General features: G+C 39.6%; 1 protein-coding gene and 1 long non-coding RNA gene across 3 annotated transcripts; both read right to left on the bottom strand.

Annotated features, from left to right (window-relative positions):
* Positions 1 to 640: 640 nt before the first annotated feature.
* Positions 641 to 3,353, bottom strand: LOC144641864 (uncharacterized). Its single transcript, XR_013568644.1, has 3 exons — positions 3,308 to 3,353; positions 3,125 to 3,213; positions 641 to 1,900 (listed from the first exon to the last, which is right to left on the bottom strand). It is a non-coding gene; the product is annotated as an uncharacterized LOC144641864 (long non-coding RNA).
* Positions 3,354 to 4,609: 1,256 nt separating this feature from the next.
* LOC144643610 (arsenite methyltransferase-like) lies at positions 4,610 to 16,756 on the bottom strand. Of its 2 annotated transcripts, XM_078502915.1 has the most exons (10): positions 15,480 to 15,520; positions 15,371 to 15,448; positions 13,158 to 13,308; positions 11,163 to 11,299; positions 9,516 to 9,585; positions 8,961 to 9,042; positions 6,447 to 6,575; positions 6,127 to 6,213; positions 5,169 to 5,224; positions 4,610 to 5,061 (listed from the first exon to the last, which is right to left on the bottom strand). In XM_078502915.1, the coding sequence occupies exons 1-10, from the start codon at positions 15,503 to 15,505 to the stop codon at positions 4,777 to 4,779; spliced, it is 1,101 nt and encodes a 366-aa protein (XP_078359041.1). In that variant the 5' UTR covers positions 15,506 to 15,520; the 3' UTR covers positions 4,610 to 4,776. The 2 variants fall into 2 exon arrangements, with proteins under 2 accessions (XP_078359041.1, XP_078359042.1); XM_078502916.1 differs by lacking the exons at positions 15,371 to 15,448; positions 15,480 to 15,520 and adding an exon at positions 16,474 to 16,756.
* Positions 16,757 to 18,857: the final 2,101 nt, after the last annotated feature.

Here is an 18,857-nt window from a genome sequence, read left to right as displayed (position 1 = left end):
GGTCTCAACAGCAGAGTTTTCATTCAGCATGTCAATTAATTCACAACACCACAAAATAAACTGTGTTGTTGTTTGTTGTTTTGAAACGGTTAATAAAAGGATAGTGATTTTTTGATCTTATTTTTTTTAAATTTTTGAATAAGTAAGAAGAATGACTGAAAATGAATTGTTATCTACCTTCAAAAGTGTTTTCAAAATCAGAATTACTGTATTTCCTCAATTTGCCCCTCCCCATCTATAAAGCACCCACTCCACTGCACCCATGCATTAACTTTAACCTAGTCAGAACCTATCTCAGAAAAATAAGCATCAGTAAGCCACCCCCTCCCCCTCCCCCATTCCTTAATCATCCCTTTCATCTACAGAAATTGCAGTTTCAATCTGAATGGCAGAGGATTTACCAGTAGTTGACAGTAAACATCAATCAAGTAAACATACCCCCAAATTTAATTTTAATTTTTTCCCTTCCCATGACCAATTAATAAGTCCCTCAGGGGCTTAAAGGGGGGGGGAAAAAAAAAAAAAGGAAAAGGAAAAAAAAAAAAAAAAATTAAAAAAAAAAAAAAAAAAAAAAAAAGAAAATGAGGAAATACAGTAATAATAAGGAAAAAAAAAACTAAAAACAAAAGTATTATCCACTTTCAAAGTGTTTTAAAACTAATTTGCACACGAGCCGAGATATTTACAAGCAAGCATGTCTGTGGTATTTCAAATCTAAAGCAGAGACTTGGTTTATATCATACAATGCAATGATCAATTCAAAACTTCCTTAACCTGGAAAATTTACTTATGTAGGTGTGTGTGTGTGTGTGTGTCGGGAGGGGGGGGGGGGGAGGAGATGTTGAACCTATTATGCTGTATCCAAAGAGAAAAAAGAACTGTCTAGTTGCCACCCAAGAAACAAATTCCCTGACTTTTGCCCTGACACTGACCAAACAATCAAAATTTCACCATAGATTATAAGTCTAAGTAAAATTCAATAGTTTGAACCCATGAGTGTCAGTAATCTGTTTACTGTAGTGTGATCATCCAGAGGTGCACAGTCTAGAGCTGTTGGTGACTGACATGTTGACAAATGTGAGCTGAAGTTATCTTCAAAGTCATATGAAGAGGTTTTGCCAGTCAGTGGTGTTAATTCTCTGGTCATTAAAAATGATCAGTCAGCTATATGGTGATGTTCAGTTTCAAGTCATCTTGTTTTAATCAAATTTATTCCGGAGGTTTTTGAACTTGGGCCTGACTTAGTTGTCAGTTTTTCTGGTAATGGTGTTGTTGGAATTTGTTGTGATGCTAATGCGCAATTGTACCAGCCTTTTAGAGTTAGTCAGTTTGTACTGTAGATTAAATTATGCACTGTGCAGAGTCCTTGTCAATTCAATCTGTAGTTTGTTGCTGACAGTACAAAATGTAGCCTGGCAGTGGGGGCATTTCACCTTTCACGGTGTGTTACTGTAGGTTTTTCCCTGTTCTCCAGGTTGGTCAATAAATGTTACAATGTAGATATATGTCTGTGGTGATGTGGATATTGTAGGGCTGTGGGTTCTGGACAATGCTACAGAGGTGCTGATCATTGTACATTGTAAGGAATTGCCACTGTAAAAAACAGTATCAGGTTTATGATGATTTCGCTACATTTACTTATTTTGGTGTTTTGGGAAATTTTAATGCCTGGCTAGAATTTGATGGTTTTTATCAGACCCAATATCTAGAAGGTACCCTGTAGTGGTTCCCAAAGGGGAGGGTTACCGGGAAGGAGCCAGGTTAAGTTTTGATTTGATCAATGCATAAGAACACATAAAGTGTTTACCTGGGTCCTGGATTGCAATAAAATCATCAATTAAGAATAAGCTAATGGATGATGACCTCTTCTTATCTTGTCCTGTAGCTTTTCTCTGGACAACTGTTTGAAAGACGAAATAAACAAAAAATTAGACAAAATGATTTATAGCTAATGTGGTGGACTTAAAACACATTTTAGGGTAGTACTAAATGGTTTCACCCCAGCCTAGTCCCTAGGCATTCTCCTCCCCTCTTGGGTGAGCGCGAGGTCCACGTAAGGGCCTAGGAATGGGTTGGCCTGTGTCATTCGGTAACGTCACGAAATTTTGCGTCAAATCAATAAGTGGGAAGGGAACGCCTGGGTACTAGGCTGGTTTCACCCAGGAGTATCAGTAGTTTGTACAGAGTGATCATCTGGGTGAGAGCGGTTCTGAAAAGAATGGTTGTTGGTTACCAACAAAAGTTTGACTGGCACATGCACACTGGGAATCAACAAACTTTTCAGAAAGTGTGCTGCTGTTTTTCAAGTTGTCCACCATAATTGCCATCAAATTCAACATTACCTGTTCAATCACTTCAGCATTTCAACCTCTAAAAGGTCCAAGTGTTTTTGGTAACAAGATTATTTGGCTTTATTTTTGAGGCTTTGGGCTTTTGGAGTATTTTTAGTGTTCAGTTACCTCGAGCTGGTAGCAGCCATAAAAATAGATTTACATCAACAACACTGCAAAACTCAAGCTTTGGCAAAGCTGTCAACTGGTTTCAATTTGTGATTTGCAATGATTGAACAATTTTGGAGTGCAATCTAGTCCTAAAGGTCAAAGCATATAAGCTTACATATAAATCATGAACAGGTTTTGTTGTGTTTGGCCTGCCAACATTATAGATTGTGATTTGCAACGTGAGAAATTTTGGAGTGCAATCTAGTCCTAAAGGTTCCCCAGTTGTGAGACTTGGACATATAAATGTGTGAGAGTTTTGAGAGAGTTGGCAGGTTTATCTGTGCACAGTCTTGCCACACAGGACTCTTAATACAGGTTTGACTGTAATTATGTTGAGGAATAATTCGTTTGAGACAAATAATCGTCTTCCAAGTTCAATTCGGCCATTCTGTATACGTTCTGTGTATACGTTCTCTATCCACCCCCCCCCCCCCTACCCCGTCAATGGACTACATGTACCCCTTCGCCTCTCCCCCCACCTCAATGTGCAAAGTTCTACATATAGAAGAACACTTGACTTTTGATAAAGGACGCGGATAACCTTAGCTACACAGGGAACCAACAAGGCATAAAACGCATTTTAGCACAGTCTACTCCCTAAAAATTGCCCAAGCAAAGCTTACCTGCTTACAAACTGCACTCGGCTGAGATGAATCGCGCGGCGTCAACACTGCTCTCCATTGTTTGTGAACAAATCAGCAACATACTTGACCTGAACATCAACACAGCAAAGAATGATAAATAGAAAATCATACTCTACGAACGAAAAGTGACAACGAAACAAGGAAAAACGATAAAATAAGCACCTTTTTCGCTTCACATTTAGCCGCTCAACAGCATGGACGAACTAAAATTGCAAAGAATGCTGGGAAGTTTCACGAATCTCACGCGTTGTTACCCACGCGAGTTCGCGTGAAATTAACCATAACCTGGGCTACGACCAGGCGAATTTTTCCGCCCAACCACCGAGTATATAAAGTGAGGAAAAATAGTCTTGATCGAAGGTTAGAGACAATATAGCATTTTTAGAGAAAACACCGTCAAATTACGAAAATAAGCCCCTAAATCGCAGACAAAAAATCGGCCCTCGACTGTCCTCGCGCCCTCCACGCTCCACCCCCCCCCCCCCCAAAAAACAAGGTTTTATATTTAGTTCGTTTTATAAGAAAGATATGGCTTGTTCCAATTATAAGCCTCGTATCGTCACTGTATGCACAGACGTTGTACTTATGACGTTACAGTATGCTTACAGACCTGTGACAACAGTACAACTTGTTTTTTGTTTCAACTGTCCCTTTCAAATATTGAACCAAACATTTTGTTTTTTGAAAAGCAAAATTCCTAAGCCTACAGTAAAACCCGGCCAAATACAAGAATGTAGATTGCACTCATTGCAGAATATGTCACATGAAATAACTTGATAAAGTGTTGCTTTGTTCATGGCGAAGTTATTGGGGAAGAATTGTCTAAGTTAAAAGGGCGTTGTCATTCGAGGAGCCTGCTCATGCAGAAGCGAGAGCCATGAAGGCTGGAAAGAACAAGAATAAGCAAAAAAGATGAAACGCGCTTATTCTTCTAATGCTGTCGTCACTCGGAATAAGCATAAGCACAACAGGACAAAATTGTTTTTTCTTCTTGGGCTGCGTGGTGAAAATGTAAAGTCTGCCACTAACTAGGTGCTATGCTGTTTAATGTTTTCATCTCTTCTTGAGCTCTGTCCCGTCATCCAAAGCTTCACATCAGCAGCGTATTAAAGGTCGGACACACTTGGCGACAAATCAAACTGGTTTGAGTTCGTGCGACTAATTGCATCGACAAAATTGTGTCGCAAAAATGCACCATACTACACGAGGCAACATGTTGCTGCAACTTGTCCCCGCGACATGTTGCAGCGACTTGTCGCCTTGTGTGTCCCGACCTCAAGACACTTCCCCTCTGAAATCTATATTTCATTCATCCGTTATAAACACTACCTCCATTGTTTTCTAGGGTTTGGGGCATTTTTGTGACTGTTATCAGCAATGACATGGCTCGTTTCGGGAGGTAGTGGGCGACCATAAGCATCACAAGGGCAACAAAAATAAAGCAAACACACCAAGTAAGGAACCTTTAAGCATATTTATTTTCTATTCAAATATGCGAACTCTAGACCGTATTTCTAGTTGTAATGAATATAAAGTTGATCAAACATTAAATGCTATCAACTGAGCAATGTTTCCTTTTCCTGTCTAACTCCACGTACTCTTTAAATCAGTTAAATGTTCAACTCGACAATTTAACAACACCGTTCTCCACAATCCGTCTTCGCACGTTTCGGACAACATCCGTTTTCCTGCTCAGCAGGTTTGGCACAGCAACTTTCTTGTTTAGCCGGTTTCGCGCAACATGATCCAGGAGCGAGATCGTTTAACGCACAAAAAGCAAACGGGTCTGCTTCACTTTCAACGTTGTCAGCAGGGGCGGAGGTCCCAGGCTCTAACGGATGGAACCCGAAATGCTTTGAGAAACGAGACGAACCAAGGACGCTTGCCACTTCAGCAGAAACAATCTTTGGTGTCTTCTGAAAGATTAACAGTGAAAAATCACCATTGTTATATACATGGATTGAGAAAAACGCATGATCAACATTCGCAAGGGGGGGGGGGAGGGGGGGGAGCGTATACGTACCGTTAATATATTGTGCACATTAAACTTGAATTCATCTGGATTGTCTTCTATAGAACCTGACCAAAAGGAAAGATAATTATAAACTAAAACTACGAATTTCTTTTAGCTTACTAATTCATATAAAATAGTTTATTTCTTAACAAAATCGAAAACCGACTTAAGTTCAATTTTTCCAAACCCATCAAAAGTGGCTTCTTTTTCACTGATAAACGTAAAAGAAATCACATTTCCAAGACAGGAACTTAGTTAGATGACACCATTTCATTAACTAAGAACTTGTAACACTTGCTTTTTTTAGAGTGGACACTATGGAATTAAAGCGAGCGGGGAATAATAGCATACTGAATTAAATCACTATAAAACTGCAAATAAGTTGTGTGTCCATAATGTTCGCTTTATAAAATATATATACTACACACAAGGCTAAAAAAAGAGTTAAAAATGGTAAAATTAAAATGATGAAACCAAACGTTTTCGGCTGTTTGCCATCATCAGGGTGATGATGGCAAACAGCCGAAAACGTTTGGTTTTATCATTTTAATTTTACCATTTTTAACTCTTTTTTTAGCCTTTTATATAGTATATATAAGTTGTCTGTGAATTTCACATTTTTCTTTCGATTTCTTTCTTTTTTATGATATTCAAAAGTCAACCTTCCTAAACATAACATTACTACAAAAGGAAACAAGTGTACCTTTACTTGAAGAAAAGCTTACAAGATGACTATAACAAATAAGAACAATATTTAAAGTTTGTGTATCCGAGCTCTAAGTGCTCCACTTTCTCACGTGGTTTGATAATTCTAACGACCGTAGAGTTAGTAGCAAGTCAAAAAGTATACTATTGCATAGGGAGTGGGGGAGGTTAAAAAGGTGGGGAGGGGAAGGGTGCGTAATTTAGTCTCTTTTCTCCTTCCCCATTCCTCTACTCGTTGTTGTGATAAGATTGTATCTGATACCTTTGTATGTCACTTTGGATCCCTCTGTCTTGTTGTCTTGGGGGACTTTGAACAGACGATACGTCGCAGATACAAACTGTGCATCACCTTAATTACAAAGAACATTATTTCAATAAAACGTTTTTACCATTTGAGTGTGTGTTTTTGCTAACCTTAAACTAAACAGCGGCCCTGTATAATACATATGCCTACCTTCTGCCATACCGCACCTTAAAGTGCCAGAACAAGTAAAATTGTCTCTTTTTTTCTCAAAGTTGCACTAGAAGCGAATATTTATTTCCAAGTTTGGAACAAAATGAAACATTTGGTAATACTCCTACCTAACGGTTTTCTCAGTTGTGGTTCAACTTCAAATGGTCTGGCAGTCACCAAGTAAGGTCCATGGAATCCCACTTCTTTAGACAGCTCAACCAGCTCCTTCCAGACTAAGGCTCCAGAAACACCCTCACCTATAAACACAAATGAGAAAAGAGTCTATCATTGTGACAAAAGATAGATGGCAAGAAAGATGGCAAGAAAAAATTCCTATGAGAGCAATTCCCTGTGAAAACCATGTGAATTTTTTTGGCATGTGAAACAACCTGTGAAACACCATTTGATATCAACAGTGCCCCTTGCACAAAGTTACACGATAATATGATAATACGATAAGATATTTTTGGTGAAACATAATATCTTGGTACGTTGCAGGGTTCAAAATAAAATTTCGTTTTTGCCTGTTCAGCTTTTTTCCTCTCCCGGCTCTCGGCCTCCCTGCTCCGGTCCGCCTGGGCGCCCGCCGCTTTCGGCCGTGGGAGCTCCTTTTGCATCTCATTTCTGGGGGACACTCCTGGGTGGGGCGGCCCGTTCTCCCTCGCCACTGGCGACTCCCCGCGTCGACAGGTGGTCGCGCGGGTCCCCCCCCTCTCTGTGGGCCCCCCCTTGCTGGCGTCGGGTTTTCTTTCTTCGTGGTGCCGGCGGTCGTCGCCGGCCCCGCCCCCTGACCCTGCGTTGCTACACGACACACATCACCCTATGAAACAAAATGCTTCTTGGCCATAAGAAAACTGGCATTTTTTCTGCCCTGTGAAAAAGTGGGTGAAATTGTAAAGCCATGTGAAACGTGGAGCTCTTGATATGTTACCCTGTGAAACATCCTGTGAAATTTCAACACAAAGGTTAGGAAGCAAGCATCATGTGAAATACCCTGTGAAATTATTCATGGCTTGATGTGAACTAACATGATGTTTTATCCCATGCCTGCAGGCACCCACATTTAATCAAAGATCTCTTCGAGATATCGACATTAACTTCTCAACAGAAGCAAAAACTTTTAGTGTTTACTGCTTCCACCGGAAGTAATTTCACAACCGGCTACAAAAAAACTTGTAAATATCACTTCACACCTGCATTGAATGTTGCAATTCTAAATTGTGCAACTCAGCAGAAACAATCAATTGTCACGAAATGAGATCCCTTTGGTTAACTATTAGCAACGTTTTAGTGTGTGAAAGACCTGTACAAGGAGCGCCTAAAGACTTGTACCAGTACAAATTGCGTTCTTAATCGTAAACTTCGCTGCCTTCGAGCGCTGAACCCCTCACATTCTTTTAAGAATGTTAAAATTGGTTATGTCAATTAAAATTGGTTATGTCACGTAGGATTTGGGCTACTCACGTAATTTTAATTGTTATAACGTTTGTAAATTTGACAAGTCACGTTTTTTCTACAAGAACGGAAGTGCTGAAGCACAACTATAGAGTGACACTTTACAAGTCACGCGCTTTGATCACCCACAGCGGAAAGTAATCCCTTGAGAAATTAAAACAGTCCCGCTTGAAGTGTTAATTCTAGCCTGCGAGCAGGCTCACGTTGGGGCACGCGCGAATATACCTTGGGGCACACGCGAGTGGCGAGCACACGCGAGTGGCGAGCGTAGCGATAAGGCGGGGAGTGGCGCCTGGATGACGACGAAACAAGCACTGAAATATGGTAATGTAATTACTGTAAAATCATTGTGACGAACGGCAATGTGAAGTTGATTGATAAAAACAAGATACAGAGGTTGTTAACAGGATTTTCTTTGAGGTGTCCGCTTACCGGAGCTTAAAAACAAAGAAAAAGTCTAAGTCGTAATCTCTGAAAGTGTCCGCGGCCGCTTACGGGAATGTCCGCTTACAAGAATGTAAAAATACAGAGTTCGTTTGCATGGGAGTTAAAACGGGGTTTCAAATAAGGCGGCCGTAAGTAGAGCTGTCCGCTTACGAGAGTGTCCGTTATGGGAGCTTCGACTGTATCATGTTGAATTTGCATGAGCATGACATCCAAACTACATGATAGTTGGTGATAGTTGATGATAGTTTGTGTTTAAACGCCCGTGATAGTTGGAACTCTAACTAACTCTCATCAACTATCATGACCGTTTGATCGGGGCTTTAGATTTCAGCAGTAAGTATCAGTGTATTCCTCAATAAGAAATAATAATTGAATAATATATAAATTTTGAAAAAAAGAATAGTGTAATCTTCTCCCCTGGGTATTGTTATTCATGACATGTAAATAAGGTGTGGGGATCGCTCTGGCCTGGTACAAGCCCAAACCTGAGGCTCAGGAGATACCAGAAAGGTGGTGAACACTTTAAACTGGCTTCCTCGCAGGGTGGGTGGGTCAGGGAGCCAACGTCTCGATGTCTTGGACTAGAGTGGAATGCACAAAGGATAACATGTGTTCCTCTTTTATACAACTATTTGCATATCATTAATTCATCCCCAGGGTATTCATTACCATTTCAGATTGAGTTGAATAGAGAGATATTGGTGTCACTAGTAAAGATGATAATTAGGAAGAAGATTTACCCCAAAGCACTTCATCATCTCTGGTTTCCTCAGACAGTTTTGTGTCTGTGTAAACATCACTGAAGAATACCTCGCCTCCATCCTAAAAAAATAATATTAAAGTTAGATACTGAGGTCACTTTGTGGATTTTAGATTTTTATGCCATCAGGGGTAGGGTAAGTCTGCATTTGAGCCTATTCTTTTCTCTCCCTTCCCAGGATGGTATCCCGGGGGTCTCCCGGGGTCGCGGCTCGGGTCCCCTGGCCTGTCCCCTCCCCTCCCCGTCGCCCACCCGTCCCCCTGCCTCTCTCTCCCCCGGTCCCCCGTCGACCTCCCCGCCCGCCCCCCTGGGGAGGTATTATTGTCCATCACGAGGTAGCCATCAGCATTTGATTTGCCAGTACCCATTTGTACACCTGGGTGGAGAGAGGCACTGTGAGAGAAAAGTGTTATGCCAAAAAACACTGAGCACAATGGCCATGATCAGGGCTTGAATCCACTAGTGCATGCAGGACAATTATCTAGGCCCACGCCCTGTCTCTCAAATCCTTATCATAATAAAAGTGGTTTCTTACCTTAAGAACTCTGTAGGCTTCTTTAAGTACAACCTTTTTGTCAGCAGTCAAGTTAACAACACAGTTTGAACTTCAGAACACAAACACAGGAAAGAACAATTTTGATTAGCCACTAGGTTTATAATTATAATTACAGTACTTACCCGCTTATAAGAACCCATTTTTTTAAATTTAGCCTAAACGGGTTCTTATGTAAATGGTGCTTAGTGGAATTTTAGGCTACGCAGGTTCTTAAATAGGTTCTTATTTAATGAGAAATATATTATAACACCTGTGAATGGTAGAAAGGTGGCATGTATATTAATTTAATGCCAAAACAGGGTCTTTTTTTGTTTAATAACCACCTTAACTAGTCAAACTTGTTTATTAAGCCAAAAAGACGCCTTACTTGTCTAATAAACAAGAAAATTTGGAGTCCGAAAACAATTTGGGAGTCCGAGAACAAATTGAACCCTGTTTTTTTTTAGGTTAATTTCTATAAGAACCTTTTTATAAGAACCTGTTTCAAATTTTAGGCTAAATAGGTTCTTATGTAAATGGAGTCTAAATTGATATTTTTAGGCTTACAGGTTCTTAAATCCCCAAAAGGGACGCTATGCAGGTTCTTATAAGCAGGTATTAGTACTGTATTACGCTTGAAGATAAAAGTGGTGGTGGTTTAAGTGTAGCTACAAGACTTTTGGGTTCAAGTTGAAACTGGCCCATTGCATCTAGCCACTCTCCCGCCGGTCTCCCCCCGCTCCCCCCCGCCTCCCGCGGGCCTCCCCCTGGGGCGTGGCCCGCCCGACGGGGCCCGGGGTCTCCTGCGTTGGCCTCTGCCATTGATTTTGGTATTTTGGGAGGTCATAAAGTTTTGTGCTATGATCAACATATATATTTCATGATGTTTGATTTGGGGAATTTCCAGCCATTTCCTAGCTATCCAGAGGTTGGAGCACCTCTAACACTTCTTTAATTGTGCTTATAAGAAACAGTTCACGCTGTGTCATTAACCATTTGTTATCAATTATAATTTTTAATTCATTATTTATGCTGTTTTGACACATAAAGCAGTTAAACTGGATAAAAGCCTTTAAACAAGAAGTTCCGGTATAAAAGGGGCCTGGCCTGGCCATTCTCACGCCCAGTTGTCAGACGTCAATCATCAAAGCATAAACAAACTGATCAACAATCATGCGTATTTTCCACAACTGTTACTAATAAAAAATTGTGTTTCATTTTTGATAAGAATAATTCTGTTAAACGTTAGGAAGCTATTTTCATATTTTTGTCAGATATATCTTGGTTTCATGAGATTTTGAAGCATGTTCAGCTTGAAGGATGCTCGGCACCACAACGTGCCACGACTGCAAAAGTACAAATTTGCATTTCGCACCCGAGAAGTGTGAAATGTGGGAGGTGTCTTCCCTTTTATAGCGGAACTTCTTGTTTAATGCAACCAAAACTAAAGTGTTCACCCTGCATGGCCAATCACAAAGGACAGACAATACAGTGAACCAACCAAGATTGAGGCAATTATAATGTGCAGCTTGTGTAAAGCCGCGGAAGACACAATAAATTGCTCTTTTAGTTTTGGTTTTATTTCTGATTAAATATGAAATTTTTTTGTGAATTACTTGCGGCACTCACAGTTGCCCCTGCACTTACATTATTATGTCAATAGAACCATCCTGTATGCCTACATCAGACAGTCTTTCTATTTCACCAAGTTTAAAATCAGTATTGGGCTTGGAATATCCAAACCGTTCAGCATGATACTCTACATACTTGTTAGCAATATCCACCTACAGAGGTTAATTCAGTAAATGAAATATCATAAGTTATTTGGACTGCAGGTGAGAGACTTACAAATGTAATATATTTACACCATATTTTGCATTTTAATATGTATGCAACTAATATAAACAGTTGAGGAATAAAGCCCAAAAATTAATGATTAAGGCTTTAATGACTGATTTGAACCTGAGGCCCAGCAATGACCGCTGTGAAAGAGGTGCAGAGCTCTACCAACTGGGCTATTTCAAGCCAACTTTGTGAGTTCATAAATATACCTGTATAATAAAATAATTTTTTAAACTCATCTTCAAACTTAAATTCATCAAGAAAAAAAAATCATAACTATGAAGGAGGTTTGGATACCCAGTCTTAATTAGCATAAATTTTCACAATCTTATTTCTACATAATTATACTCTGTTTGCTTGTTCTTTGTTTTGATTGAAAATATATTTTAAACACTCGAGACAGTGTTTCATTGGCTATTCAAACACCTCGAATCACGTCAAAATACTCCACTGCACATTGTGTTTTCAACTGTCTTCTCGGTGTTTGGATATCATGTTTGATTAACCTGCGATCAGGCGAACGCCTGATACAATTACTTGTCGAGTCGTCTGTAAAAAGTCCAGAATCTGGACTTTTTTCTTATTGGTCAGGAAACAAAAGGCAACATTAGAACTCTATCCTGATTGGCTAATTGAGTTCAAGTCTAATTTCTGGTCCAAAAATATCGCGCGTAGATTATTGTTATCATGGCGGGTGTTGAGTAGCCTGAGAGAAGCGACGGCCGGAAATGCATCTGCTCTCGCAGGCTAGCTGTTGAGCGGAATGAAGTAGAAAGCGAGTTCTTCTAGCTTTTAGAAAATCTCTCAAGAGTTTTGTTCACAAAACATTTAAAGACAAACAAATTAAGGGAGTGTATTCGACGAATAGTTTGTGAAAGAAAAGATGTTTTGGCGGTGCTTCCGATGGGATTCGGCAAGAGCGTGATCTATCACCAATTGCAATGCTGTCGAAGAGATTTACATCACACCACCAAAGACGCCAGATGATCGTGCCAGTGACGAAAACTACGGCCTTAAAATGTCTGACCTCAGACATTACACAAAATCATGCAGCCTTTGCAGAAAATAAATTTTAAAAAACATTCCGATCAGCTCGTTCAAAAAGGGTAATTCAAACACATGTTTGTGCTTGAGAGTAAAAATATAATTTGAAGGCGCTAATCACGCTTATCTGATGGCATCTCCGACATTCTCGACGACGTTGACAGATATTTTAATTAGGGGGCGGCAGACGTTTTGACAAGTAATTGTATCAGGCTTTCCTTTTTTCGCCTTCCCTCCGCCGCAAAAAAAAGAAAGCCTGATCGCAGGTTAATGTTTGATAAGTTTTACATTTACGTTATTTTCCTTATTATTTTGTCTTGTCTGTAACTGTGCTCGCATCGTGGGCGGCTCCTCCTAAAATGTTCTACAATTGATATAGGATTTTAAATGGAGCCGAAACCAATTGTGGAATTGCACGCATTTTAGGCATCCTACTGATGAACGGGCCGGTTACAGCAATTAGATATTTTCAGGTACGTTAAGTTCATGGTCTGTCCCCTTAGAATTATATTAATATAACATGAATATATCAAATATCACATAGTCAAATACATGCACTTGGATGGTTAAAATTTAGTGAAAATAAAAGAATTAGAGCAAATATTTACAACATGACAGACAGGAGTATCCTCAGGGCTTGAAAAAAGTGCCATCTGGACTTCTGGGAAAATTAAGCCCTGTTCCCTGGCTAATGAAAGCATCTAAAAAATGCAGCAAGGGCCGTACAAAACGAAGAATCTGACCTAATTAACAAACCTGTTCTTTAGTCATATCCACACCAGTCACATGACCATTTTCACCAACAAGTTTACTTAGAACAAAGCAGTCTTGTCCTGATCCACTCCCAAGGTCCAGGATGTGCATGCCCTCAAGGGCTTCTGGGGCCACTAAACCACACCCATAAAACCTGAAATTATATCATTGAAATAAACTCAATTAACTAATTCACTCACGTGTTACGGTATAATGTACACCTACAATCATAGTATTGAGTAGAGCCTTTTAAGGCATGGTGCTTAACTCTGATGTCCGTCGCACAAAGAGGCTAGATGGTTTGCTACTCTCCCTATTCAACAACAATATTGTCCGGTACCTTAACCCTATTCAGATGGGGGGGGGGGAACTGTAATAACTTTTTTAAGATTTAACCAAACGCTGCCAAACTTTCTGAGTTTTCCTAAAATTTATCTGGCAACAATTTAGTAGGGTTGGATGATGTGTCAGGAACTTGACATCACCATGGCAACGGCATTTTGACAGGCACGTTTTTACATTTTTACTGGTCTAAAGCACATTTTTATTTATTTTAAGTACTTTGCAGTGATTTTGGGTGGTTTTCTGGCATTTTGGAAAAATTTTGAAATCCAAGATGGTATTAAGCGCCCAGGGCGCTTAATCGAATAAATACGGTAGTCCACTATAGGGAGTACCCCTAGGGGACATTCGGGTCTATTATAGCAATAATGTGGAATGGACTATACAAAAGGGGAGGGAAAACTGGTTTTAAAGTATTAAAAGAACCCTTCATAATGCTTGAACAGACCCACCAAATGATCAAGTCATTTAATAAGTCTTTTTAAGTGTTATTATTCAAGTGAAAAATAAGTAAAAAGATGTAGGTAGTATTCCTTTTGTTGGTATGTGAAAGGGGTGTCATCTTCATGAGGGGGCATATGGTTTCTAAAAGGGTAAGGGTCGCTTTCACATACCAAAAATGGCAACCTTGTTCATGAGATCCTGGGAATGAGGTTGCAGAAAGGGTATATAAAAAGGGTAAGGGTACCCTGGGGCAGAGCCTCCCCATAAAACTGTTTTTTACTCTGCAGCAACCTAAGAGACCCAGAGGAAAGAAGTTTGATAAGTCATCAATATCAGCAATATCTTTCCCCTCTGTGGGTTAAATCACTAGCTGGGCTGGGAGAAATAAACCAACAATGAAAACTGACATGCATTTAGTTGAAAGCACGAAGGGTTAATTCATTTGTTAAGCCAGTGCCAGTCTGAGTGCATTTCATGTACTTTCATTAGTTTTTTCACATAGAAAATCAATGAACATGAAGCAGGAAAATCCAGTTCAATTAATATTTTAGTAATCAAGGTTAAAAAAGAAGCAATAATTATTCAGGTCAATTTTTCCTAGGTTTAGAAAAAGGCAATAAGAAGTCAAAAACACCTGTGTAAACACTTTAATTAAGTTATGATCTTATCTTTGTTACATGATAACCAGTTGACAAAAATAGAACAGAAAATTTAAATTGTGAAAACACTTCAAATTACTTAACTCATCAAATAAGTTGTTTATAAAATTAATGTAGTAACAAAAGCAATTTATTTTATTCAAACTGAACATCTGAGCAGGCAAAAAGCACTGAGGTTTCCAGCACAAAAATTTGCTAGTTACGGATCAATGCCCGAGAATGCTCCTCATTATAAATGCGAAAACATGAAACAGTTCGTTGAAAATAACAACCTTAGTCCACAAAAAAGCGGCAGCAGATATGAAATGTCACATGAAAAGAAAGAGGCATACACTTTATGTTCATTCTAAAGTTCAGCGTTCACTGCTTTATAGATTAAGCTGAATTACATGTAAAACACGCCACGCAAGTTTGTGTACACATAAAGCGGGAAACAAAAGAGGGGGGGGGGGGGGGGGGGGAGGGGAAAAAAAAAAAAAAACCCAAAAAAAAAAAAAAATTTTTTTTTTATTCAAAAAAATGCAACGAAAAAATTTGCACATAAAAAAAAATGTGAACAATTTAAAAATTTCGAAGAATTTTCCAACATACGAATATCGCAAATATCTGTTATGTACGGAAGACAGATATCGTTAACATTTTGACCATATATGGGCAGCGCGCGCATCTGTTGAATAATAAATCACGATATTTGCACGTTGTTTTACGTAAGTTTAAGCCTGCCGGAAAGGTTTTTGTATCAAGCGTTTGCAGATTAAAATTATTTCAGACCTGATCCATGACTGCAGTAGCAAACAGATTGATTTCACTTTTGTATCCGTAAATATTTCTTCAGATTCACTTCGAAAACTCTCCGAAACGTCAACGAAGCAAATGAAACGTAATCCAGAACATAACACATTCCATATTTGAAAGTTAGGCCCAGTCCTAAACACTTGAAAGCGAATGGTTTTCGAAGTTGCTAAATTTTGCAAAGACACGTTACGTACTTATACGCTAAATGCGAACAATTTTAGCGTTTCCGTTTAAAATGAAGCAGTTTTTTGTTTTAAATGGGATTTTTATCAATGAAACAAGGTTACAAGGAAATTGAAATCAAAAGATGGGAGTAGAAGATCAATGTTTAGGCGCCCATACGGGCTCCTTGAACAAAAATTCAGTCGCCCGCACTCGTAACTTAGGCGCCCCTGGCGACCTAACCTGCGATCAGGCATTTTTTTTCCCTTGCAAAGACGAAAGAGGGAGGGAGGGTATGATTTCAGGTTACTGGCGACCGGGCGCCCGTTAGGCAGCAGCCTTGAATTGACTATTTTACAGTCAAAACCATAAACGCATGAACGCCTAAAATTTTTCTGGAATGTTCATTGTTTTGCGACCAATCAGATGCGAGACGTAACCTTAAAACAAACCGCAAGAATAAATTGAATTGAAAATTAAGACATGGCTAGACAGCACCTCTGAGAGCAGAATTTTGCTCAATACAGCAAAATATCATTCATAGTTATTTGTTGCTTATGCATAACCTCTGAAATAGAAAAAGAATGACAATTTTTAGTACTTGTTTAAGGTAGAATTAAGGATTTATTGTGGAAAAAAGCCAACTCGTTGTTTCCTGACTGATCCAAACCTTTCAGCTAATTACTCTTGCGCTTTGGTCGCTAATAAACATCCCAGAAATTAAGAAAAACAAATTAGCACTTCAAAATCATTCAGTCAGGACCAGTCAGCTCACACCCCGTGAGCTTTTATACAAACACACCATTTTCTGCTGTACGCCGACTCTCGAACCGAAGCTAAGCTTGCATGTAAACAGCAAGCTGATACTGTTTGACATAAAGTAACTTACTAAAAAGCTAAAAAGCAAGAAGACTTACTTGCTTGATACCTCGTCATGTATGAGTTTCAAAGCACTCTTTACAGCGGATGACATTCGAGTTTCGCCGAGCTTGCAGGCGTTCGTCTTTAAATCATCGGAAGTCTTCAGCCTTTTCCCATAGTAGTCCTTAACACTTTCTTTTACTTTATCTGCGTCTTCGGAGCTCATTTTCTCATAGAATGTTTTCAAGTACTGGTAAGGTTCGTGAATCAATTTCACCCTTTCAATTCTTCGATATCCGCGCGTGCAGCTTTTAACGTCCAACAACCAAGGGTACTCGTACTCCACTCAAGAACAGTCTTTTGTTTCCAGGCCCTCTGACGAACAGTTTTTACCGCCTTGCTAGTGGTGGATACTTACCGAGTACGGCACCGAGTACAGTATTCGCGCCAGGGATTCGCGCACGAGTTGCTCGGAAGTGAATAGTTAACAATTATTCGCCAAAAGCGAAGCGATTATCAGTTCAACAATAATCACTGAGCCTGAGGCGAATAATTGTTTTAGTATAATTTTCAGAGGTAAATATCAAAAACTGCAAAATAACAATAGAAAACACGAAAACGACAGACACAAGTGCTCGCTTGCATACGTGTAATAAAACCAGTTTAATTCATCGATTGAAATCGTAATTCAGTACCCTCAAGTTTTAGCAATAAAACGGAACAAAACAAACACTACGAAAAAGATAGATATTTGATACCATTGTTTAATTGTTGGTGACTTCTGAGCAATTGTCGGCAATTGGGTGAATCCTCTCGAAATTACTATATTTTGTAAAAAAAAGAAAAAAAATAAAAAAAAAAAAAAAAAAAAAAAAAAAAAAAAAAAAAAAAAAAAATATAAAAAAAAAAAAAAAAAAAAAAAAAAAAAAAAAAAAAAAAAAAAAAAAAAAAAAAAACCCCCCAAAACAAAAAAAAAAAAAAAACAAAAAAATATAGCTCCAGTGAGAAGAGAACTAAATAACGTTTTGCCACTCGATCTGAGTACATGGCCGCGTGCGATCTCCAAAACCACCATGTTTACGATCAATTCTAATGCCTTGAAAACCATCTCTTGAAAATATTTTCGGTCCAAAAGCCTTGGTAGTTAATTTGCAAAATTCTCAATGTTTCAAATATTCAGGACTTGGAGTGATTTCTTTTAAATGAGAGAAATTTTCATTCAGCAAATGCCGCCATGTTCACTGGCCTGGATGGCAAACGTGGCATGGCTTAGTAGCGCGGTGAATACGTCGCCATAGTCCGAGCTTCTCGACCAATCAGATTCCTCTGTAAGAAAAAAGATGGCGCCGCGCGCGGAACTCTGGGAAATCTAGGGAGCCCACACGCTTATTTGTGAGCGACTGCATGTGAGCCATACTGTATGTTTATTTCATTCAACCTTCAAACGAAAATAAAAATGAATAAACTAACTTACCTGTGGTCCGTCAATCTGTTGCGAAGCCAAATGAGATACATTTCAACTGCATTTGGCGCCGCGACCGTGCAACATTGTGTTACGGTCGATCGAAGTAGCTAGTGTTTGAAATACCGTATTTACTCGAATCGCCGCCCCCATTGCCCGCCCTCTCGCCCAAGGGACTCCCGCCCCTCCCGCCCCCCCGCTCCCGCTCACCTCTCCCCTGGGACATCTTTCCTCGCGATGCGGGTCCGCTTCCGTTCTTCCCTCTTCTCTGCGTGGGGTCGCCCCCCTGCACCACTCTCTCTCCGGACGATCTACATCAGACGCTCTCTGTTTTCCTGCGTCCGCCCGCCCCATCGCCCCCCATGCGCCGCACTCCGTCCCGCCCTGACGTATATCAAAGAAAACTACATCGCATTGCACAATCGCGGCCGGATCGCGGCGCCAAATGCGTCCCAAGTTGAAATGTATTTGGCTACACAACAGATTGAAGGAGCGGACAACAGTTAAATTAATTTATTCCTTTTTATTTACGTTCGAAGATTAAAAGTAATTAACATACAGTACAGCTCACAATCGCTCACAAATTAGCGTGTGGGCTCCCTATGGCCTGATGAAAACGAAATTTACGGGGCTAAATCGGCGAAAGACAGCGACCTTTCAACTAAGCGTGAACCAATAAGGTCGTTGAAGTGTAGGGCTTGTCGAAATTTGAGCGGGCTGACCTTAAAAGAGCAAAAAAGCAAGTAAGTTTTCAGATCGCTTTGCGACTTTGGTTTACTGTTGTAAATTCGATCACTAAATAGGCAGTAGTACACTTGAATTTACAAGGTTTTACTTATTTGTGACCACAAATAATTCACGTATACATCTAATATTTTTTTTTTTTGTATTTTTTTATTTTTTTAGCGATCTGCTTATTTTTTACAACACTTTACACGTTCACATAACTGAGATTAAAACTAATTACAATATACATTA

The sequence above is a fragment of the Oculina patagonica genome, chromosome 2 (genome assembly GCF_052425735.1).
Source record: "Oculina patagonica isolate OP01 chromosome 2, crgOcupat, whole genome shotgun sequence".
NCBI lineage: Eukaryota > Metazoa > Cnidaria > Anthozoa > Scleractinia > Oculinidae > Oculina > Oculina patagonica.
The sequence above is the reverse complement of the archived record's forward strand: the minus strand, read 5'-3'. Positions and strand labels throughout refer to the sequence as shown.